General features: G+C 49.0%; 1 protein-coding gene across 6 annotated transcripts in view; it reads right to left on the minus strand.

The window, feature by feature from the left end:
* CCDC88C (coiled-coil domain containing 88C) overlaps window positions 1-16,400 on the minus strand; it is a 122,035-nt gene extending 105,635 nt beyond the window's left edge. For 3 of the 6 annotated variants that reach the window (XM_064486206.1, XM_031454199.2, XM_031454198.2), the window contains exons 1-3: window positions 16,165-16,360; window positions 15,306-15,406; window positions 7,510-7,618 (exon numbers count right to left, since the gene is read on the minus strand). In XM_064486206.1, coding sequence (XP_064342276.1) covers window positions 7,510-7,618; window positions 15,306-15,406; window positions 16,165-16,224 — 270 coding nt within the window. In that variant the 5' untranslated portion in view covers window positions 16,225-16,360. Of the gene's footprint in view, window positions 1-7,509; window positions 7,619-15,305; window positions 15,407-16,164 lie in introns of all 6 variants that reach the window. The other 3 variants (XM_031454194.2, XM_064486204.1, XM_064486205.1) reach the window with 3 other exon arrangements.
* Window positions 16,401-18,017: the final 1,617 nt, after the last annotated feature.

The following is an 18,017-nucleotide window of genomic DNA, read 5'->3' on the forward strand; positions in this document are numbered from 1 at the left end:
CTCCTCTGCTCCTGGCTCCAAGACCTGCCCTGATTCTCCACTCTCTCCTGACCCAGAGCCCATTCTCAACATGGGTGTTAAGAGTTTTCTTTCTTAAACTTTCCTATTTAAACATATGCTATAAGGACTCCCAAGTGCTTCAGGATGAAGCTCAAATTCATTAGCATGGCATCCACCCTCTGGAACCTCTTTCCAGCCTCACCCATCACTATTCCCCACAGGCACCTCAACCTCCAGCTGCTCAGAGGGGACTTAGTCAGCGCTCAGGCTGTTCTATGTCTCTATAGTTTTGCAGGTGCTGTTCCTCCCCCAGGACACCCCCTATGCACCCCATTTTCGGCCAGTCTAGCTCCGTGCCAGTCTTTCAGGACTCAGGCCAAGCGTCACCCACTTCAGAAAGCTCTCCATGAGCTTTGCCCACTGCCGGGCTGGGAACCCCCTCCCATGTCCTGTGCTATGCCAGGTGTTACAGCAGCTGGTTTGCTGGCCCCTCTCCCACCCACTAGACGCGGGCATCTCAGGCCTGGAGAACGGCCTTAAGAACAAGGAGGAGACACAGAAGAGCGGGGTGACCCCCAGAGGGTCACACCCTCTTCTCTGGGGCACCAGAGTGTCCTTGTCCCACATTTCATCACCTTACACTGGAGAGAATGGAGTGGGGGGGGGCGGGAAGAGAGAGGAAGGAAAGAGGAAAGGAGGGGTCCGTGCAGACCACTGCCCTCCTCAGCCTCACTTCCCAACACAGTCTGGAAGGCCCTCTCTTGAACTTTAGATGGAAAGCAAACATTCACAGGGAAGTCGGTAATCTCTCGGGTCAAGTCCACGGCACACAAAGGCTGATATGGGGACAAGACACAGGACCCTCTGTGATGAAAACCCCCCGGTCCTGGAGCTGGGCCGCCCGGCCTCACCATGCCACAGTCCAGTCAGAGATTCCCAACCAGCATACAGGGATCCTCCCACTCAAGGACGTTCACCCAGATGTACGGCAAAAATAATCTCAGACCCTCATCCGCACGGCAGAGACACAGGAACCTCCAGCGCTCAGTAGCAGCACGAACACATTTTAACAGGTGCCGTCACAGTGGGTGAAGGGCACAAACAGGCAATTCAACAAAGGAAAACAAAAGGCCTGTAAAAAGGGCAATTTTGGCAATAGTAGCAGAAGTCCTCAAAGTATTCCTGCACTTTGACCCAGGAATTCCATGCTAGGAATTTATTCTAAGGATATAAAAACAGTTGTTGTAAGAGTTATGGACCAAGTATGTTCATGGTGGGATTGTTTATAATTCTAAGACAGAAAAACTCAGTATCAATGACAGTGGTACAGCCACACAATGAACTGCCATGCAGACACTAAAATTCACATTATGAAAGAATATTTAATGACATGGGAAGATGCTAACTACACAGCAAATGAAAAGAAAGGTTACACATAGTATGAATAATACCAACCACACCCTTAACGCACACACAGGCACAGACACAAAGTTGAGCAAAAATACCAAGATGTTAACAACCGTACGCCTTACTCAGAGAGACAGTGAGCAGGCTTAATTTTCTTTCTATTTCCCTAGCTGCAATCAGAAAACACTTTTATAGTAAAAAATGTTACTTCTAATTTCCTCAAAGCATAGACATAAGCTACATCATCAAGAATATCCAACTCACAGCCTTCCTCTGTAACCTTTAAAGTCAGGAGGGGAGAAAGTACTTTCTCCCCTACAAACTGAATACGAGGTACTATCCATCAAGCAAACTGCACTGGCACCAGTAGACAGGGTCTGAGCAGGCTACAGGTTCCCGTGAATACTGGCCCTCGTCCACCGAAGCACATCGTACCCCCATGAGACGTCACTTCACCTAAAAACCCTCTCGACCATACGGACGAGAAAGTTTACTTTGTTCCCACCAACAATGTCAAATATACATTTCCTTCTATTCTTACTTTTGACAAAAGTCTTTCATTTTTAATTTTTTTATTGAAGTATAGTTGGTTTATAATGGTGTGCTAATTCCTGGTGTGCAGCACAGTGATGCAGTTGTTTATAGATATATATTCCTTTTCATATTCTTTTTCATTATAGGTTATTACAAGCTATTGAATACAGTTCCCTGTGCTCTATAGTAGGACCCTGTTTGTCTATTTTATTTATAGTAGTTAGTATCTGCAAATTCCAAACTCCCAATTGATCCCTCCCTCCACCCCTTTGTAACCATAAGTTTGCTTTCTGTGTCTGTGAGTCTGTTTCTGTGAAAAGTGTTTCATTTTTTCAAGCTGAGCGTGCACATTACTAAAGATAACTCTAAGTTTTTTAGTAGTCAGCCCATGTTTATCTAATGTAACTGCCACAGAAAGCTGACAGATCCCAAAAGCAAGGCTGAGTGGGCAAGACGTACAGGCAGAATATAGAAGTTTTATCTGAAGATATCACAAAACTGTATGTGTACACACACACACACACACAAACACACACACACACACAAATTAGTGATACGGGTTACCTCCAGGGAGGGAGGGAAGGTTAACTGAATGCAGTAGGGGCATACCAGGGACGTCAATCAGAAAACATTTCTTAAAAGAAAGGTCTGAAGCAAATATGAAAAAATTCACATATGTTCATATTTATTTTGAACAGATACACAGGTGTTCATTATAACCATTTGTTTTATTTTTAATTTTTCAAAGCAATGAAGGAAAAAAGAGAAGATAAGGCAACTCTGGACTATTTCTTCTGGGACAAAGAACACTATTCTGGGTCCGCCCTGGCCTCATGACCATGATGAGAGACCAGAAGAGCTGAGTTCCAGGAACTTGTGACACAGAACTCCCTCGAGGGGATCTTAAATGCTAAACCTTGGTGGGCTCTGGCCATCATGCGACTGCGGAATTTCAGAACCACAAGGGCCCACCCTATTCTTGACAGATGAGAACGCAGGAGGCCTACAAAAGAAGGAAAGCTGCCTGTCCCAGTGCTTGGGCAGAGAGGGGTGGCGCTCAGATAAAGTCAGTGAATTTCCCATTTCCAAGTCAGTCCCGCAGGTGGGTCCCTACATCCCCCCAAGGTCCTGATTTCAGGACAGATATCCACATGTGACTCAGCAACAAAGACGTACATCTCCATCGACACATGCTGAGTTTGTCCAGGCCGCTGTGTGAAGTGCTTCGCATCAGCAGGAAGCCAGAGAAACCTCAGAAACTTCACGTGACAGTTGGGAGAAGGAGCTAGATCACAGGTGTCCAGGGCAGGGGACGGCAGCTGACACTATGTACAGCCCCCAAAGGATAAACACAAGTCAGCCATCTGCTACACCGAGGATTTCTGCGTAGACCAGCCTTATTTTCCTACTGGCTCCACCATCAAATGAGCATTCAGTAGACATACTCAAGGCTCTGGATGTAAAAAATAAACCAGTCTATAAATCCAAATTTTAACTTAAAAGGACTCAGGTGAAAAAGATACTGGCTAATGAGCAAGGAAAACAAGCGTCACATGATGCCGGGCTCAACGCTGACCAGCCAGGCAGCTTGAGGCAGTGTGCAGTTGTGGTCCAGGCCCGCCTTTCCTCCAAGCCTCTCTGCAGATGTCCTGTTTGTGGATTCTCATCCTGATCACCCTTTCCTTCTTTAAAATTCAGAGACTGAACCAGGCACTCTCCCCAAGGCCCTATACTACTCTGGCTTCCTCTGCCCCTTCCCAGCAACTCCCTCAATGACACCTGCTCCCACTGGTCACCTTCTCATCAGTGCAGCCTCTCCTCTGAGGGCTGCCAGGACCCCGCCTTCCTGTCCCAGGGCAGATGAGATGAGTGTCCACTGTATGTGATGGGGAGAAGTCACCTGGTGAGAACTGAGCCCTTCGGCCCCAGGAGACCCGACTGTCGTGCCTCTCCTAGACATCACAGAAATGCGCTAACCCACCAGTTCCCCCCAGTGTGCGTCGGAATCACCTGGAGGGCTTGTAAGACACAGGCTGCCGAACCCCGACAGCAGGTCAGGGGAGCAGAGCCTGACAACCAGGTGATGCCCATGCTGCTGGCCTGGGGGCCACACTTTGAGAACCACCGCTCTGGTGCACTGATTCCCCATCCTGCTGGAAGGATGGTAAGACCCAAACAGCTGGGGAACTTGTGAAAATGCAGAGTCCAAGCACCAACCCCAGAGAAGCCCAAGTAGGAGGCCTGAGACACCGTTGGTCAGACTGACCCTGACCACCTGGTTCTCACCCACCGTCTATCCTCTGGCCCAGAAAAAGGGCAAGGACCCTTGTCTCCACAGGTTTTCAGGGGCAAAACTTGAGCTTCCCAGTGGAAGAAGCACATGCTGTTCATGGGAGACTCCACCTTTCCTGACTGTCCCTGTCCCATGTGCCTCAGAAAAGAAGGGGACAGCCCGGGGGGCCGAGCAGTCGCTTGGCAAACAAGACCAAGAGTGGACTCCGTGCCCTCAACACTCTGCTGAAGAGCCACGGCCGAGAGGCAACCATTGCCCGGGGCTGACCTCCCGCCCTCCCTGGCCAGAGTAGGAACCACATCTGTCTCACTTTACCCCAAGCCCTCACGACCCGCAGGGCCTCTCCCTCAAGGGGATGCCGGGCGACATTTCTTTTAGAAAGCCTTCTTGATTGTCCCTTCACAGTAATAATCAGTTATGTTTTCACCACAATTGTCAGGTGGGAGGGGGAAAAAAGGCAGGATATGCAATTGTATATATGGCATGGCCACAACGGGGTAAAACAAAAACTATTCATGTGAAAACTGGAAGGAAGCACTTAAAATGCTCAGTGATTGTCTCTGGGTGGTGGGATTATGAGAAGTTCTTTTCTTTTTGCTACTTGTTTTCTAAGCTGTTTATAAAGAGCACATATTACTTATATGACCAGAACTTAACTTTACAATGAATCGGAAGGAAAAAACACACAGCAGAACACTGCCCACACCTAACCTGTGTCAGCTCAAAGGGCAAGTGAGCTGCCAGCTCCCTCCCAGGCAGCAGGGCTGACGGAGGGGCAGGGACGGCTCTCAGCTTTTAGCAAGTGCTTTCAGCAAACATTTGCTCTGGGCCGGGCTGAGGCTGCCGACACACACCAGCCCGGTCCTCAAAGAGCCAACAGTGCAGAAGCAGAACAAGGATGCAGGGTCCTCTTTTCTACCTGTGACTCTTTCTGGGCCCTGGGAATGGGCTGGTGACCATTTCCTTCCTGTGACTACTTCCCACCTTCTGGAACTGGACACGGTGCCCTAGGAGCGGCAATCTGCCTCCAAGCCGACAGTCTCAAGCCCTCCAGCTGGCCCAGGCCTGGACCGTCAGAGCTGCTGAGCGCCACCAGCACCTACATGGCCAAACAGCCTGCGGCCAGAGCCTGAGCGCTCCACGCTGCACACAGAGCTGCAGAACCTCACCTCCACTGTTGACCTTCACTGCCATCCCGGAGGGTTCCCACCTCCCAGCCACACCTGGGGCGGGAGCACACCTGTGCAGAGTTACCGCAGCTGGCCAGCCTTGCAAGCCTGTTCTGAACCCTGAATTTCTGTACCTCACGTTCACATCCTCCCCGGCTTTGACTCATCTGAAACTTGGTGAAACAGACCTTCATTCAAGCCGCTGTGGGAAATGCCGACCAGCACAGAGGACAGAACTGTCTCGTGCCTCCACCCGTCCTTCACCTCAACGCCCCCTCTACTTCCCATGACCCTCCAAACTAGGAAACTTGGTCATCTACCAAAACTCCACTCAGGTGTCCCCTCCTGCACGAAGACTTCCCCAATGCAACCCCTCCCCATGCAGCCTGGGTTGGGGTCTTGTCTCGAGCTGTTAGCACCATCTACTTCCCTGGCACTCAGCACAGAGCATCGAAACACCACTTACCCTGAATGGTGCCTGCAGCCAGGAAGCCAGCCCTGAGGAGATGCTCAACAGCCAGTAGAGCCCCCTCCATGCCCAGGCCCAAGTTCCCTGGCAGCACCAGCTTCCCCCAGCTAAGACCTACCTGCTGACAGCATGCCCAGCCCTGAGCGTGGTTCTCCTCACCAAGGAAACAAACCCTTTTCAGCCCCACAGATCCGGCTTTCCCTGACCCCGACCCCTCTTCAGCACAGCTGGCATCTGTAACTAAAAGCATGGGGCTGGTGCTAAGCCTCCCAAAGCCGACGTGGAGAGCTCATGGTGCTGCGCTACCAGCAGTCCACGGAATGAGCACAGGTGGCTTGAACTGGCCATGCAAGCAAAGCATCCCAGGCCGCCCCTCTTGTACCCCAACCCAGAGGGAGGAAAATGGAAACAATCATCTCAGAAAACCCAAGACACTATCCACTCCCTCCCTCTCCCATCTTGTTTCAAATTCAGCAACTACCACAGCCCTCTGCAGGAACCAGACCCAGAAGACAGCCTGAGGCCACAGCGCAACTCCACCCGGCAGCCTATCCCAGCGACCTTAGAACCGCACGAGGGTAGAGAGGGCAGCCAGAGGGCTTCCTCATGTTAACAGGGACTGCATGACTCTGAAGATGCTACTAAACTCCAGAACCAAGACCAAGCTCCAGCCCAGGAAGCTGGGGCTAGGAGCAGGTCTCAGAGGCAGAAGGTTCAGTGAAACTCCAGCATGAATCTGGAAGAAACTGGTTCTTGAGCAGTGGTTCTCAAACTGTGTTCCTGGGGTCCCAGGAACCCACAGAGATGCCCTGGAGGGAGAGGAGGGGGCTGAGCAGAGGTGCTAGGGCCCCTCAACCCCCAAGTCAATTGGAGTTGCTAGGGCTTCACCTGGGGGCTCAAGAAAAATTGTATGAAGAAGAAAGTTTCACTGTCCAGTTTGACAACCAGGGCCCCAAGGTGCACAGTTTAAATCTATTTCCCACCCATGCCGGCTGTATAAAGATCATGAACATCATCAAAGACTCTCAGCCAACCTTCCCAAGGCTGGGATGGGGATCTTCACAGTCCTTCCCCTTCAGGCCCTCTTGCCTGATCCACCGACTATCTGCTAACGAGATAAGGTGAGCATCTAGCAAGTAGACACTCCGTGCTGTGAACCCTGTGATCCTGGCTGCCAGCTGGGGGCTCATTGATTACATATTTGGCCTGAACATCACCCTTCTGTGGTCTCTTCTCTCCCTCAACCCTTTGAATCGCTCCCGTACAGACTCACTGAGCTGTGGGCGATAACCATGTCACGGTGCCCCTCCCAGAGCCTATTCCAGCCAGTCCCCACTTGACTGTGGGCTTGGGTCGTGGCTGTGAACCAAGACCTGTCTTTGGGGCCCTCAGATGCTTTGCACAAGGTACAATGTTTTTCACAAGGCTCAAAGCACATTCACTGGACAAAGTAAAGCAATCCTACCTCTGACCCTTCTCACAACGCCCCCAAAAAAGGATGCATGTGCAAACACACCAAGTGTCTGCAAGTAGATGCCTGACCACCATTTCCTCTCGGCTTCCTGTGGGGAAACCGTTCGAATGGTGATACTGCCGGACGCACAGCAGAACTCCAGGGGAAGAGAGAACCGCCTTACCTGGTAGTAGGTCTTGATGTTTCTCACCAAGATGGTCAAGTTCTGAATGCGCAGGTTCACATCATTGTTGACGTGCTTGTTGATGCGTTGATTTGTTGGCCTGGGATCTCTAGGGGGGAAATGAGAAGGGAAATTGCATCTCCCGGCATCGGCCACACCCCTGTCCTACCCAGGCCGCTACTGAGCATTCAGCCCTCTCTAAGGCTCGGTTACTATTCAGCTGTGGCTCAAGTGAAAACCCTAATTCTGACACTGCCAAGCCATGGATCTCATCACCTTCTGCTGCTCACCCCAAGCACCGAGCCCACCACAGGCCCTTGATCAATGTTATTTCCATTCCCACTGCTGGCAGCACCCATAAACCACCACCAAATGTCAATGCAGACTCAAAAGTTATCCTGTATAAAAATCAATAACCTACCCCAAGATCTATTTCAAGACTAAAAGGATTAAAAGCTGAACAAACCAAACTATGTGAAATATCAAGAAAGACAGAAAAGAGGGAAAAAAAAAACAGAGAAAAGAGAAAAAACAAACGAAAAAGAGGGAAAATGGTACATTTCTGACTTAATAAATCAATAAAATCATTAATGTTCCATTTCACAGGGGTCTCCTCTGCCACCTAACTGGTGCTGGGTTGGTCCTGCCTACGATTTACATACCAAGGATACAATTCAATCTTGAAAAACCACCACCACGAATCTGTGACACTGTGGTGTACAGCACACCCTACGAGAAATACTAAAAGTAGAGGCAAATAATTCACGCGGGAAACCCTCAAAGTGTCATTTATTTTCCAATCTCAGGCAAGAGTCAGGTCTGGTTGTGATGAAACTAGAAATCCGAAATCAAGTGATTTATAATTTCACTCATCTACGTACAGGACATTTCTCAAAAATTCTCAAAAAGGTTTCCTATTTGAAGAGAACAGATTCAACGGAACGTATTTAGCTTCCACCTCCCCACATACCCCACACTGCTCTTCCTAACAAAGCCCTCCTTCCCATTCTACTGTCCCAAGACACCATGAAGGATGTCTCATTCAAATGAGGGCTGTCTTCCGCTTTCATGTGTCTCTGAGCCCAGTGATAAGGGCGCTGAGCCCCCTGGGGCTGGAGTGACAAAGACAGTCCTCTTCCTCCTTCGTCAGTACCCAGGCCCCACGATGATGATGATGATGATGATGATGAAGATAATGAAAGTGATGAGAGACGCGCAGGAAGGGGAATTTGGGGAGTTAAGGAAATCAACCTCAATGCCATCCAACTCATTCCAAGCCAATAATCAATACAAAACTGACAAACAGGAAAAAAAAATCAACAAATAGAAATCATTTCAAATGTCACTGTAAGCACAATTTTTTTATAACACAAGCTGTTTAAAATTCAACCATTAAGTAAATGTCTGATATAGACACTAGGAGATCCCATGCTGTATTGTGTGTCTGCAAACCCCTTTACACATTCCATGCAATCATCAGCCATGGGTTTTATCCAGTCATCCTGGATAAATAGTCACATGGGCACCTTGGGGCAACCAGAGGACTTCTTTTAAACTGTCCTGGGACAACATTTCTTATTGTCCCCACAGAGGAATGGAGTCTGGCCAAGCCATTTACACATTACATGTTTCTCCTGGAGCCATTCATTACTGAGAAAATAAAGGTTAACAGTTCAGTGGAAATTAATTTAGCAGTAGAGCAGGCATTCAGATTTTAAACTGCATGGGCATTTTAGCTACAGAAATGCACCTAGCATGACAAAATAATTTATCTTAAGGGGGCAATTCTCTCTTTCCTATAGACACCTTAAGAGATGAGAAGCAATTTCATAATGTGACAAATGTGCCTCTTAAAATAGCAGAACTAGAGAACATGCAGGGCTTTTTCTGTTTTGTTGTTATTATAATCCCAGCTTTCATTAAGTCACACAGGACCACTCGAGGAGCTCCCAGAGCTGGAGGGCCCCGGCAAAGACGTGTCTGTTCACTGCGGGAGCAGAAGCACAACACACACACAGGGTCAGGGCCTGGGCAGCCGTCAGGTGATGGAGGGGAGGCCTCTGACCACCCTGCTTTGTTAGTCCCCAGTTTCAGGAAGCAATAACTAATTGAAACAATGCTCCAAAAGATTCTCACATTTACTCTATGAGTAATTAGGCTAATTACCATCGTCATTAGCACACCCTCCTTTAACTAAGGCTCTCAGGTTAAAGAGATTATTAGGGAACAATCGAAACAAGTCAACTCTGGTTAAGGTCTGTCCCCAACTCTGCCCAGCACCGAGTGACCCCCACCTCTCCATGCTTCAGAAAATGAGTCAGGAGCCACTGATTCCAAGCTGGGCCCCAGTGTGTTCACCTGCAAGATGCCCACAGGATCCGTCCAGCATTAAGAGGTTACCATTCTATGAAGGCCAGGTCTGCACTGGCGAACTGGGTACACGGTCCTAGATTCCAGGAAGAGGACATCATAGAACCACGGAAAGACTGTTTCCCCGAAAGCTATCATAATCCTGTCATAATCACAAGAATCTTGACCTGTTAGCCCTAGAACGCAAAAGCCTGACAATCCCACATCAGGACATCAGAGGACAGGAGAGACAAGACAGCAAGAAAGCATCTGGCGGCTTGTCCAAACTTGGAGAGTTCCAAGTCCAAAGTGCGGGGCCCCCAGGGCTTTCTTCTCATAAAAATTTTTAACTAGAAAACAAGAAATCGACTCACCCTAGAATTTTAAAGAGAGTCATGATTTAGGTTTATAGCAACCTTGCCTCCCTCCTTTGTGAAAAGGCCAGCCCCCAACTTTTGGTCATATCCCAAAGGCTTCCTAAATTTAAAACTGAATCAAGAAACTGTATCTATTCATAGAGCTGAATAACAAAAAAACAACCCAATCCAAAAATGGGCAGAAGACCTAAGCAAGCAATTCTCCAATGAAGACATACAAATGGCAAATAAGCACATAAAAAAATGCTCAATATCACTAATTATCAGAGAAATGCAAATCAAAACTACAATGAGGTATCACCTCACTCCGGTCAAAATGGCCATCATTAAAAAGTCCACAAATAATAAATGCTGGAGAGGGTGTGGAGAAAAGGGAACCCTCCTACACTGCTGGTGGGAATGTAGTTTGGAACAGCCATTATGGAAAACAGTATGAAGATTCCTCAAAAAACTAAAAATAAACTTACCATATGATCCAGCAATCCCAATCCTGGGCATATATCTGGAGGAAACTCTAATTCAAAAAGATACACGCACCCCAATGTTCACAGCAGCACTATTTACAATCGCCAAGACATGGAAACAACCTAAATGTCCATCAAAGGATGACTGGATAAAGAAGCTGTGGTATATTTACACAACAGAATCCCACTCAGCCACAGAAAAGAATAAAATATCATTTGCAGCAACATGGATGGACCTGAACATCGTCATTCTAAAAGAAGCCAGCCAGAAAGAAAAAGAAAAATACCATATGATATCACTCATATGTGGAATCTTAAAAAAAAAAAAAAAAAAAAGACACAAATGACCTTATTTACAAAACAGAAACAGACTCACACACATAGAAAATTACGGTTATAAGGAGGGAAAAGGGGTGGAAAGGGATAAATTGGGAGTTCGAGATTCGCAGATACTAACTACAATATGTAAAATAGATATATACAACAAGTTTCTTCTGCATAGCACAGGGAACTATATTCAATATGTTGCAGTAACCTATAATGAAAAAGGATATGAAAAGGGATTTATGTATGTATATGGATGACTGAAACATTAGGCTGTACCCCAGAAATTGACACAACATAGTAAACTGACTATACTTCAGTAAAAAAGAAACTATATTGAGACACAGATAATGGAGATGTTGATAATCTATCAGAGGTTAAAAAAAGATGTTAAACAGTAGGACGAGCCCATATTTGTATAAAAATACATTAGGAACATATATTAATATATACACATATCATAGACAACATCTGGGAGTCCCCAGAATATTAAATACCACTACCTCGACAGGGTAAAATTGTAGGCAATTTTTGTTTTGCTCATCTGTATGTTCCTACCCCCCCACAACGAATGTGAATTTTCTGTGTAATTGTTACAGACTCAAAGGCCCCATGAAGAGCGTCATATGCTGCAGCCACAAAAGAAAATCCCTTACATTCATAAGTAAAACTCTTTTCTGCTCCAACACTCTAGCACCAACACAAACTCATTCCACTAACAAGTATCTGCCCCTTTATCCTCAACTTTTACATCTACAGAATGGGAACACAACTCCTCCTTCAGAGCAGTAGAGGAAAAAATTATCCTTCAAATGCTTTTTAGAAGTTTAAGAAACCCTCCCACTGGCCTGATGGTATATTAATTATTCAGAAGTTGGAAATAACCCATTTGTAATTTTGCAGCTAGCACCAGGGGTTAGAAAGGAGTCTGAACAAAGCAAACAGCATTGGATTTAACACAGACCTTGCCCAGGCACAAGCTCGCAGCCCCAGTTCCAAGTTCCCAACAGCACTCAACAGCCACTACATTAAATCACGTGCCCACTCTCACATACACAGACGCACACTAACACATGCAAGGGAGCACACACACATAGCTCTGGGCCTCACTCTAACGGTAACAATGACTGACACTTGTGGGGCATTTCCATAATCTTATTTACTTCCCCCCAATCTATAAAATATCATCCTACTTATTATAGATCAGGAAATTGAGGCTTAGAGAGTTTAAGCAACTTGTCCAAGTTAATAGAACTAAGTGGCAGAGGGAGGATTTGAAGTCATTTGCCTGTTGCTAGAGTCAAAGCTCTTCATTTTCCTAAGAGACCATGAAAACATGTCCAAAGAGAATCAGATACCTTGTTTTCCCCTGGGTATCAGTAGGTACCCAGAGAACTGCATTTACAGAGGGGCTATTCAGCAAGTTTTCCCATGCAGATCCATCCACACCGCTCAATGCCTCACTTTCATTCAGGAATTCTCCTAGACCTGGGCCTCCCCTGAAAGCTGAGCTCACAGGGCTTTCCTGCTTCCAGGCACTGATGTCACTGGGAGGCCAGGGCGGAGAGACTACTACCGCAGCCTTCTTCAGTTGCCAGAGACAATGCCCAGGTGCAGCCACGTGACCCCCGCCAGCCTCCATATGGCTCCAAAGTGTTAGGTAACACGCCTCTTATCTGAGCTCCAGCAACATATTAGCACACTGCTCTCTGCAATTTTCTCAGGCTCTACCAACTTGGAGAGAATTTATCAAACTAGGCAAACTGCACGCAGTAGGGACTCCTAGGATGGGAGATAAGGCAGAACAGCCTTATCACTTACCTGCTAGTTAGCCTGACATTTCTCCATTTGGCAGAAGTGAAAACAGGTTTGGCTTAAATACAGTGCTAGATGTGAGGCCAGGGTGTGGGTCCCAGAGTCCAGTTTTGCCTTAAATCTTGTTGGGAGAGGGCTGAGGCCAAGAATTATGCAGTAAGCTAGGAGACTAAGAATGTAGGAGAAAAGTAGACTTAAAAAAAAAAAAACTCTTCTGGGGTGCCTCAAATCCTTTCTGGATTAAGATGGCAGATACTTAACTGACGTCAACACCTATTAAGCGGTAGGCACTATGCTAATTGCTAACACATCAACTCATTTAATCCGCACAACCTCTTAAGGAAGGTATTTTACTTCCCACTTTACAGGTGAGGAAACTGATATACTGAGTGATGTGCCCAGTGTCACATAGCTTGCACAAGAGAGACCTAGGGTTTGAAACCAAGCTAGCTACCAAGCCTTTTGACACCAGGTCTGGAATTCTTTTAATTTTTTTTTAATTTAGGTAATTTTTACATAAAGTGAAATGCATTTATCTAAAGTTACAGCTTGATGAGTTTTTAAAAATGAAATATATTCCAGTCAATATACAGAACATTTCTACCACCTTCAGAAGTTCCCTTGTGCCCCGTTTCCAGGCAATCCCCAACTACTTCCAGGAGCAAACCATGCTCTAATTTCTATCACCTGAAGCAGGTTATTCTGATCACCACCGTCAGTAAACTGTGTGCTGCTGGTGCCTCTCCCTCCTTGATTTCCTCCTTCTGGAAAACCACTCAAACAGCTTCCCTGTTGTCCCTTCCTCCAGGCCTAACCCTGGCCAAAGGACCCAGAAGCACTGCTGGAGCCCTGAGGAACTGCACACTTATCAGTCCCCACTTCCAGAACGATTACCTTGGCACATCGCAGATGAGAAAATAACATTTACAATTGTCAAGGGGAGGGGAGAAGCCCTTCAAGCTGAATTTAGCCACGGGCCAAGTGTGAACAAGTGATGAGCTGGCATTTCTCAAAGGAACGGTCCAACAGGCTTTCCTGATTTACAAGCAAGTGGTAAACGCTTCAGGAATTCCAAAGGTCAGGGAAGAAAGAGAAACAGTCCCAGGGCTTTTGTTCTCCCCTCGCCTGGGTGTAAAAGCTGAATGAAAAGGCTGGGGATACTGCTGGTTTTTTAATTAAACAGGACAGGTTGAAGTTCCCCTGGTCGCTGCCCAATGGAAATCCAGCAATTTTCGGGGTCTTACAGAACGAAGTGGGGAGAGATGCCAGAACTTGAATATGCCACAAGACAACCCCAGGAAAACTCCATCTCATCGATGTTCTCAAAGAAGTGCTGCCAAAGCCGACAACAGATCTGCCTTTTTAGAATCTAATCAAACACAAGATTGATTAATGCCTCAAAAAAAAATTAAGACTGAGGTATCTCTCCCATAGCATGACCATGACCGTCAAAATACTTATTAAACCAAAGGAGCAATGTTCTTGGGAAATTTTTTAACACAGACATTTGTAGGTAGATCTATTTAAACCACTTTCGGAATATGCCAAAGCTGACTCTCCTCCTCGTACATGGGCCAGAAACGAAGCTGATTCTCATCAGCTAATGGATTCACACTCAAGTCTGACAACTTGCTTAGTTGCAGGTGAGTAGGTGAGCATAAGGGCCCGATCCACAGAGAACATTAGGATGGTTTATTTTGCTTCAAGTGTCTGTGAATCATACTGACACTCAGTTCCAATATGTTCCCTGCAGTTTGAGTTAAAAACAGAATGCAGCGGTAGGAGCCAACACCTACATGTGGCAGGCTGTCAATCAGACAGGCTCTGCAGAATTCAGCAACAGGAAAGGATGTGGTCAGACAAACATGCTAGCAAATGTAACTTCCACCAAGACCCTGCTTAAGCCGCATGCTTCAAGACAAACAGTACCAGAGCCTTCTGATTCCCTGTGCTTCTCCCAACATTGTGGCTTTAAATTCAGTTCATGAGATGGAACTTAACCAGCTGCATTTGCTACAGGGGAAACGAAATGGAAGATGAAAGGGAGTTCAGAAACACAGGCGTCCTGACCTCGAATGAAACTTTATGATAGTCACTCACGGATGCTCTGGTCCCACCCGACACTTCCTGTAACCAGACACTCTTCGTTACAGTTTCTTGCCCCCAAAAAGAGTTTTCTTCGTGTCATTGCTCAAACAACAATTAAGTCCCTGAGTGTGAAGTCAACTGCACTATTCACACCATGTGGATGACAGTCATTCAGTTCCAAATTTCCTTCATCAAACTGCCAGCATACCATCCTGGAGTTCTTCATACCCCACAAATGGCGAAAAGGCACCTTAATATTAAGATACCGACGGCTCCACGTGCAAATAACCCTCCACAGCAACTTCACATTTTATTTCCACAACCTTAAATTCGACTTTCTGAAGCATTATTCTTTCCTTCCTTCCCGAGGGTGACTTACATTTGCAACATGATTTGGTTCAAAAAGATGCCATCTGCTAAATCCATGTACATTGTCAGGTTGTCCTGGTTGCCGCTTCCGAATGGACCAAAAGTTTTCACCTGCGGAAAGGGGAAAGTGGAGAGAAAGGCAGAAAAAGTCACCCCCCACATGCACAGTCTAAAGTTCTCCCGGGCAAAGGCTGGCAGGGCCCCTGTGGGCAGAAGGAGGTTATCCACGGCCACCCACCCTTCAACAGCCCCCTTCTCCAGGGCCTCTCTCTCCTCCCCGCGCCAGGCAACAGACGCGAGGCAGCAGAAAGAAAACTTCCTCGTCGCTTTTCTCCAGCGTCTCAGAGCGGAAAAAAAAAAATAAAAGGGACTTTTCAATAAATTTCTCACGTCTCAAATCCATTGGAAATCACTACGCCCACCCTAGCCTGTACACGTTCTCACTCGGAACATCCTAATCCCCACCGACAGTCACTCGCTGGTCTCAAAGGCTCAGAAACTAACCAGGATATTTTGGGTGAATGGGTCCTTTCCTCCAGTGGTCAAGCCATGGAGGCGAGGGTGACCACTCGAACGCTATCGCTTTACAGGGCCGCCAGCCCAACGCCCGGCGGGAACAGGTGTACCCGCTCAGCCCCTGCCAGGCCAGGAGCGCGGCGGGGTCCGGCACCGGGAACGCCGGCTCCAGAGTTTAAAACGCCTCCAGACCCCGGCACACTGACCCCGACCCTGGCCGGGGACACCTGATGTACCCTCTGCGTCCCAGGGGCTACCCGGGGCCCCGGCTGGGGTCGGGTGTGCTGCGACCGCAGGCGGGCGGGAGAGGAGCCAGTGCACCAACAATGGGGCGGGGAACCGGGCACACTCACCCAGGTCACCAGCGGGCTCTGCAGAAAGAGCTCCATGAGCTCCGAGACGGTCACGTCCATGCTGAGGCTGCGCCCGCCGGCTCCGCACCCCGCGTCCCCGTCCCCCGCGCCGCGGCACAAAGCGGCTCTGGCAGCGAGCGGCGGGCGCAGGGCTGCGGCGGCTCGCGCCCGGGAGACAAAGGCGGGGCGCGAGCCCACGTTCCTCGGCTTCGGCGGCCCCGCGCCCCGCCCGGGGCTGGGGGAAGGGGAGGGCCCGCCGCTCGGGGAGGAACAATGCGGGCGGCGGCCCCGCCCCTCGGCGGCCCTGGGCGGTCCGCGCGCCGCCTCGCGGTGCCGGGTCCTGGAGCCCGGGCCCGGGCGCGGGCGCGGCTGCGCGAGCCGCGGGGAGGGGGCGGCGGCCCGCACGTGCTTGGGGAAGGTGGGCGTGGGAACCTCCGGGCGGTGGGTCCTGGCTGCCGCACGTGGGGCTGCTGCCGTGCGCCTACGCCTAGTGCATCCTCCGCGCGTTTGGGGCCCCAGCACGTGGCGTTTCGTGCGCGCGTGCATTGGCCGCGGGGCCCCGGCGCCCAGTGCAGGCAGGAGCGCGCGAGCGTGGGTCCCGCTGGTGCCTCCCCGGGAGCGCGGGGGTGGGGCGGGGGAAAGGGGGCCCGGGACGCCCTGCCCGCTGAGGTCGCCCTAGACCTGCCTCGCGGTGGAGGCCCAGCGGAGCCCACCAACCCCGAGGCTGGAGGCCCCAGGCAGGTGCAGCCCATCAGTCTTGCGAATCAGCTGACCCTCCCCCCCTAGGTGCCACCGGGGCCCCGCCCAGGTCCGTGGCAGGAGAGCCCAGCCCGCGCGCCTAACGTGCTGGAGTCGGTCTCACAGGCAGGTGAGGCGCAGACCCGGAGATCAGAGGAGGAAAGTTTGTGTTGAGTTTAGACTGTAGGAGCACGACCTCTTGCGCCCCACTGTGCCACCTCCCTGTGTGCCCGCCTTCTAGAAGTTCCCTCAGGAAAGTGGTGATGTGGCGGCACCGACCTGGTCCCGCCCCAGGTACCCTCTCTTGCACCCCCAATACCACCGCTACTTTGCCGGAGAGGAGCCAAATTTCGGATTACAACTTGGAGGACATAGCAGCAGCTTGATGGCACACGACCGGAAAAAGGGCCCCAACTGGATGGAAAGCAAGCCCTTGAGCCCAGGCCCAGACCTCCCTGCTGAGAGACAGCTGCGGTGGACCCGGCCGGTCTAGGCACCTCACCTTAGGCTGGTAATAATTTCACACTATGATTAAGAGCATTGTTCAAAGCACTTTATACGATTTAACTAATCGAATTCTCACGCGCTTCCCAGATGAACCCACCGGTGCTGCGTCTCCCTGACTAGGGTAGTTATCAAGTATTGCCTAGGGTAATTGTCTATAAGTATACAGTAGGCACTAAATGGCTGCTGGTTTGGTTGTAATTTGAAAGTTGGCTCTGTCAAGTGTTGGGGCTGCGGCATCTTCCGGTTAAGTGTGGTATTGCAGCCGAGTTCTCGGTACCTTGTTGGGCTGGTGAGGGACTGGAATTGTCGCCCCAGGAGCCAAGTCGGCTGGGGGTCCCTAAAGAGAAGTCTGGAAGTCAGGGTGATAGAAAAGAACATGGGGGACTGGAGAAGAGCGAAAATTTTGAGCGTATGTGGGATTTGTTGTGCACCAGAAATTCATTAATCTCTTAATTGCCTATACCGTAAAATCAGTTGGAAAATAGATAAAATATGTATTCGCACCCATCTCTGTTTAGAACGCCCCTGTTCTGTGCGGCCAGTTTTTTTGGAAAGACAGGGAGAGGATATTTAAAGTTACTTGATAAGCATACTCTTTCACACTAAGA

This window comes from Camelus dromedarius, chromosome 5 (assembly GCF_036321535.1).
Source record: "Camelus dromedarius isolate mCamDro1 chromosome 5, mCamDro1.pat, whole genome shotgun sequence".
NCBI classification, from domain to species: Eukaryota; Metazoa; Chordata; class Mammalia; order Artiodactyla; family Camelidae; genus Camelus; species Camelus dromedarius.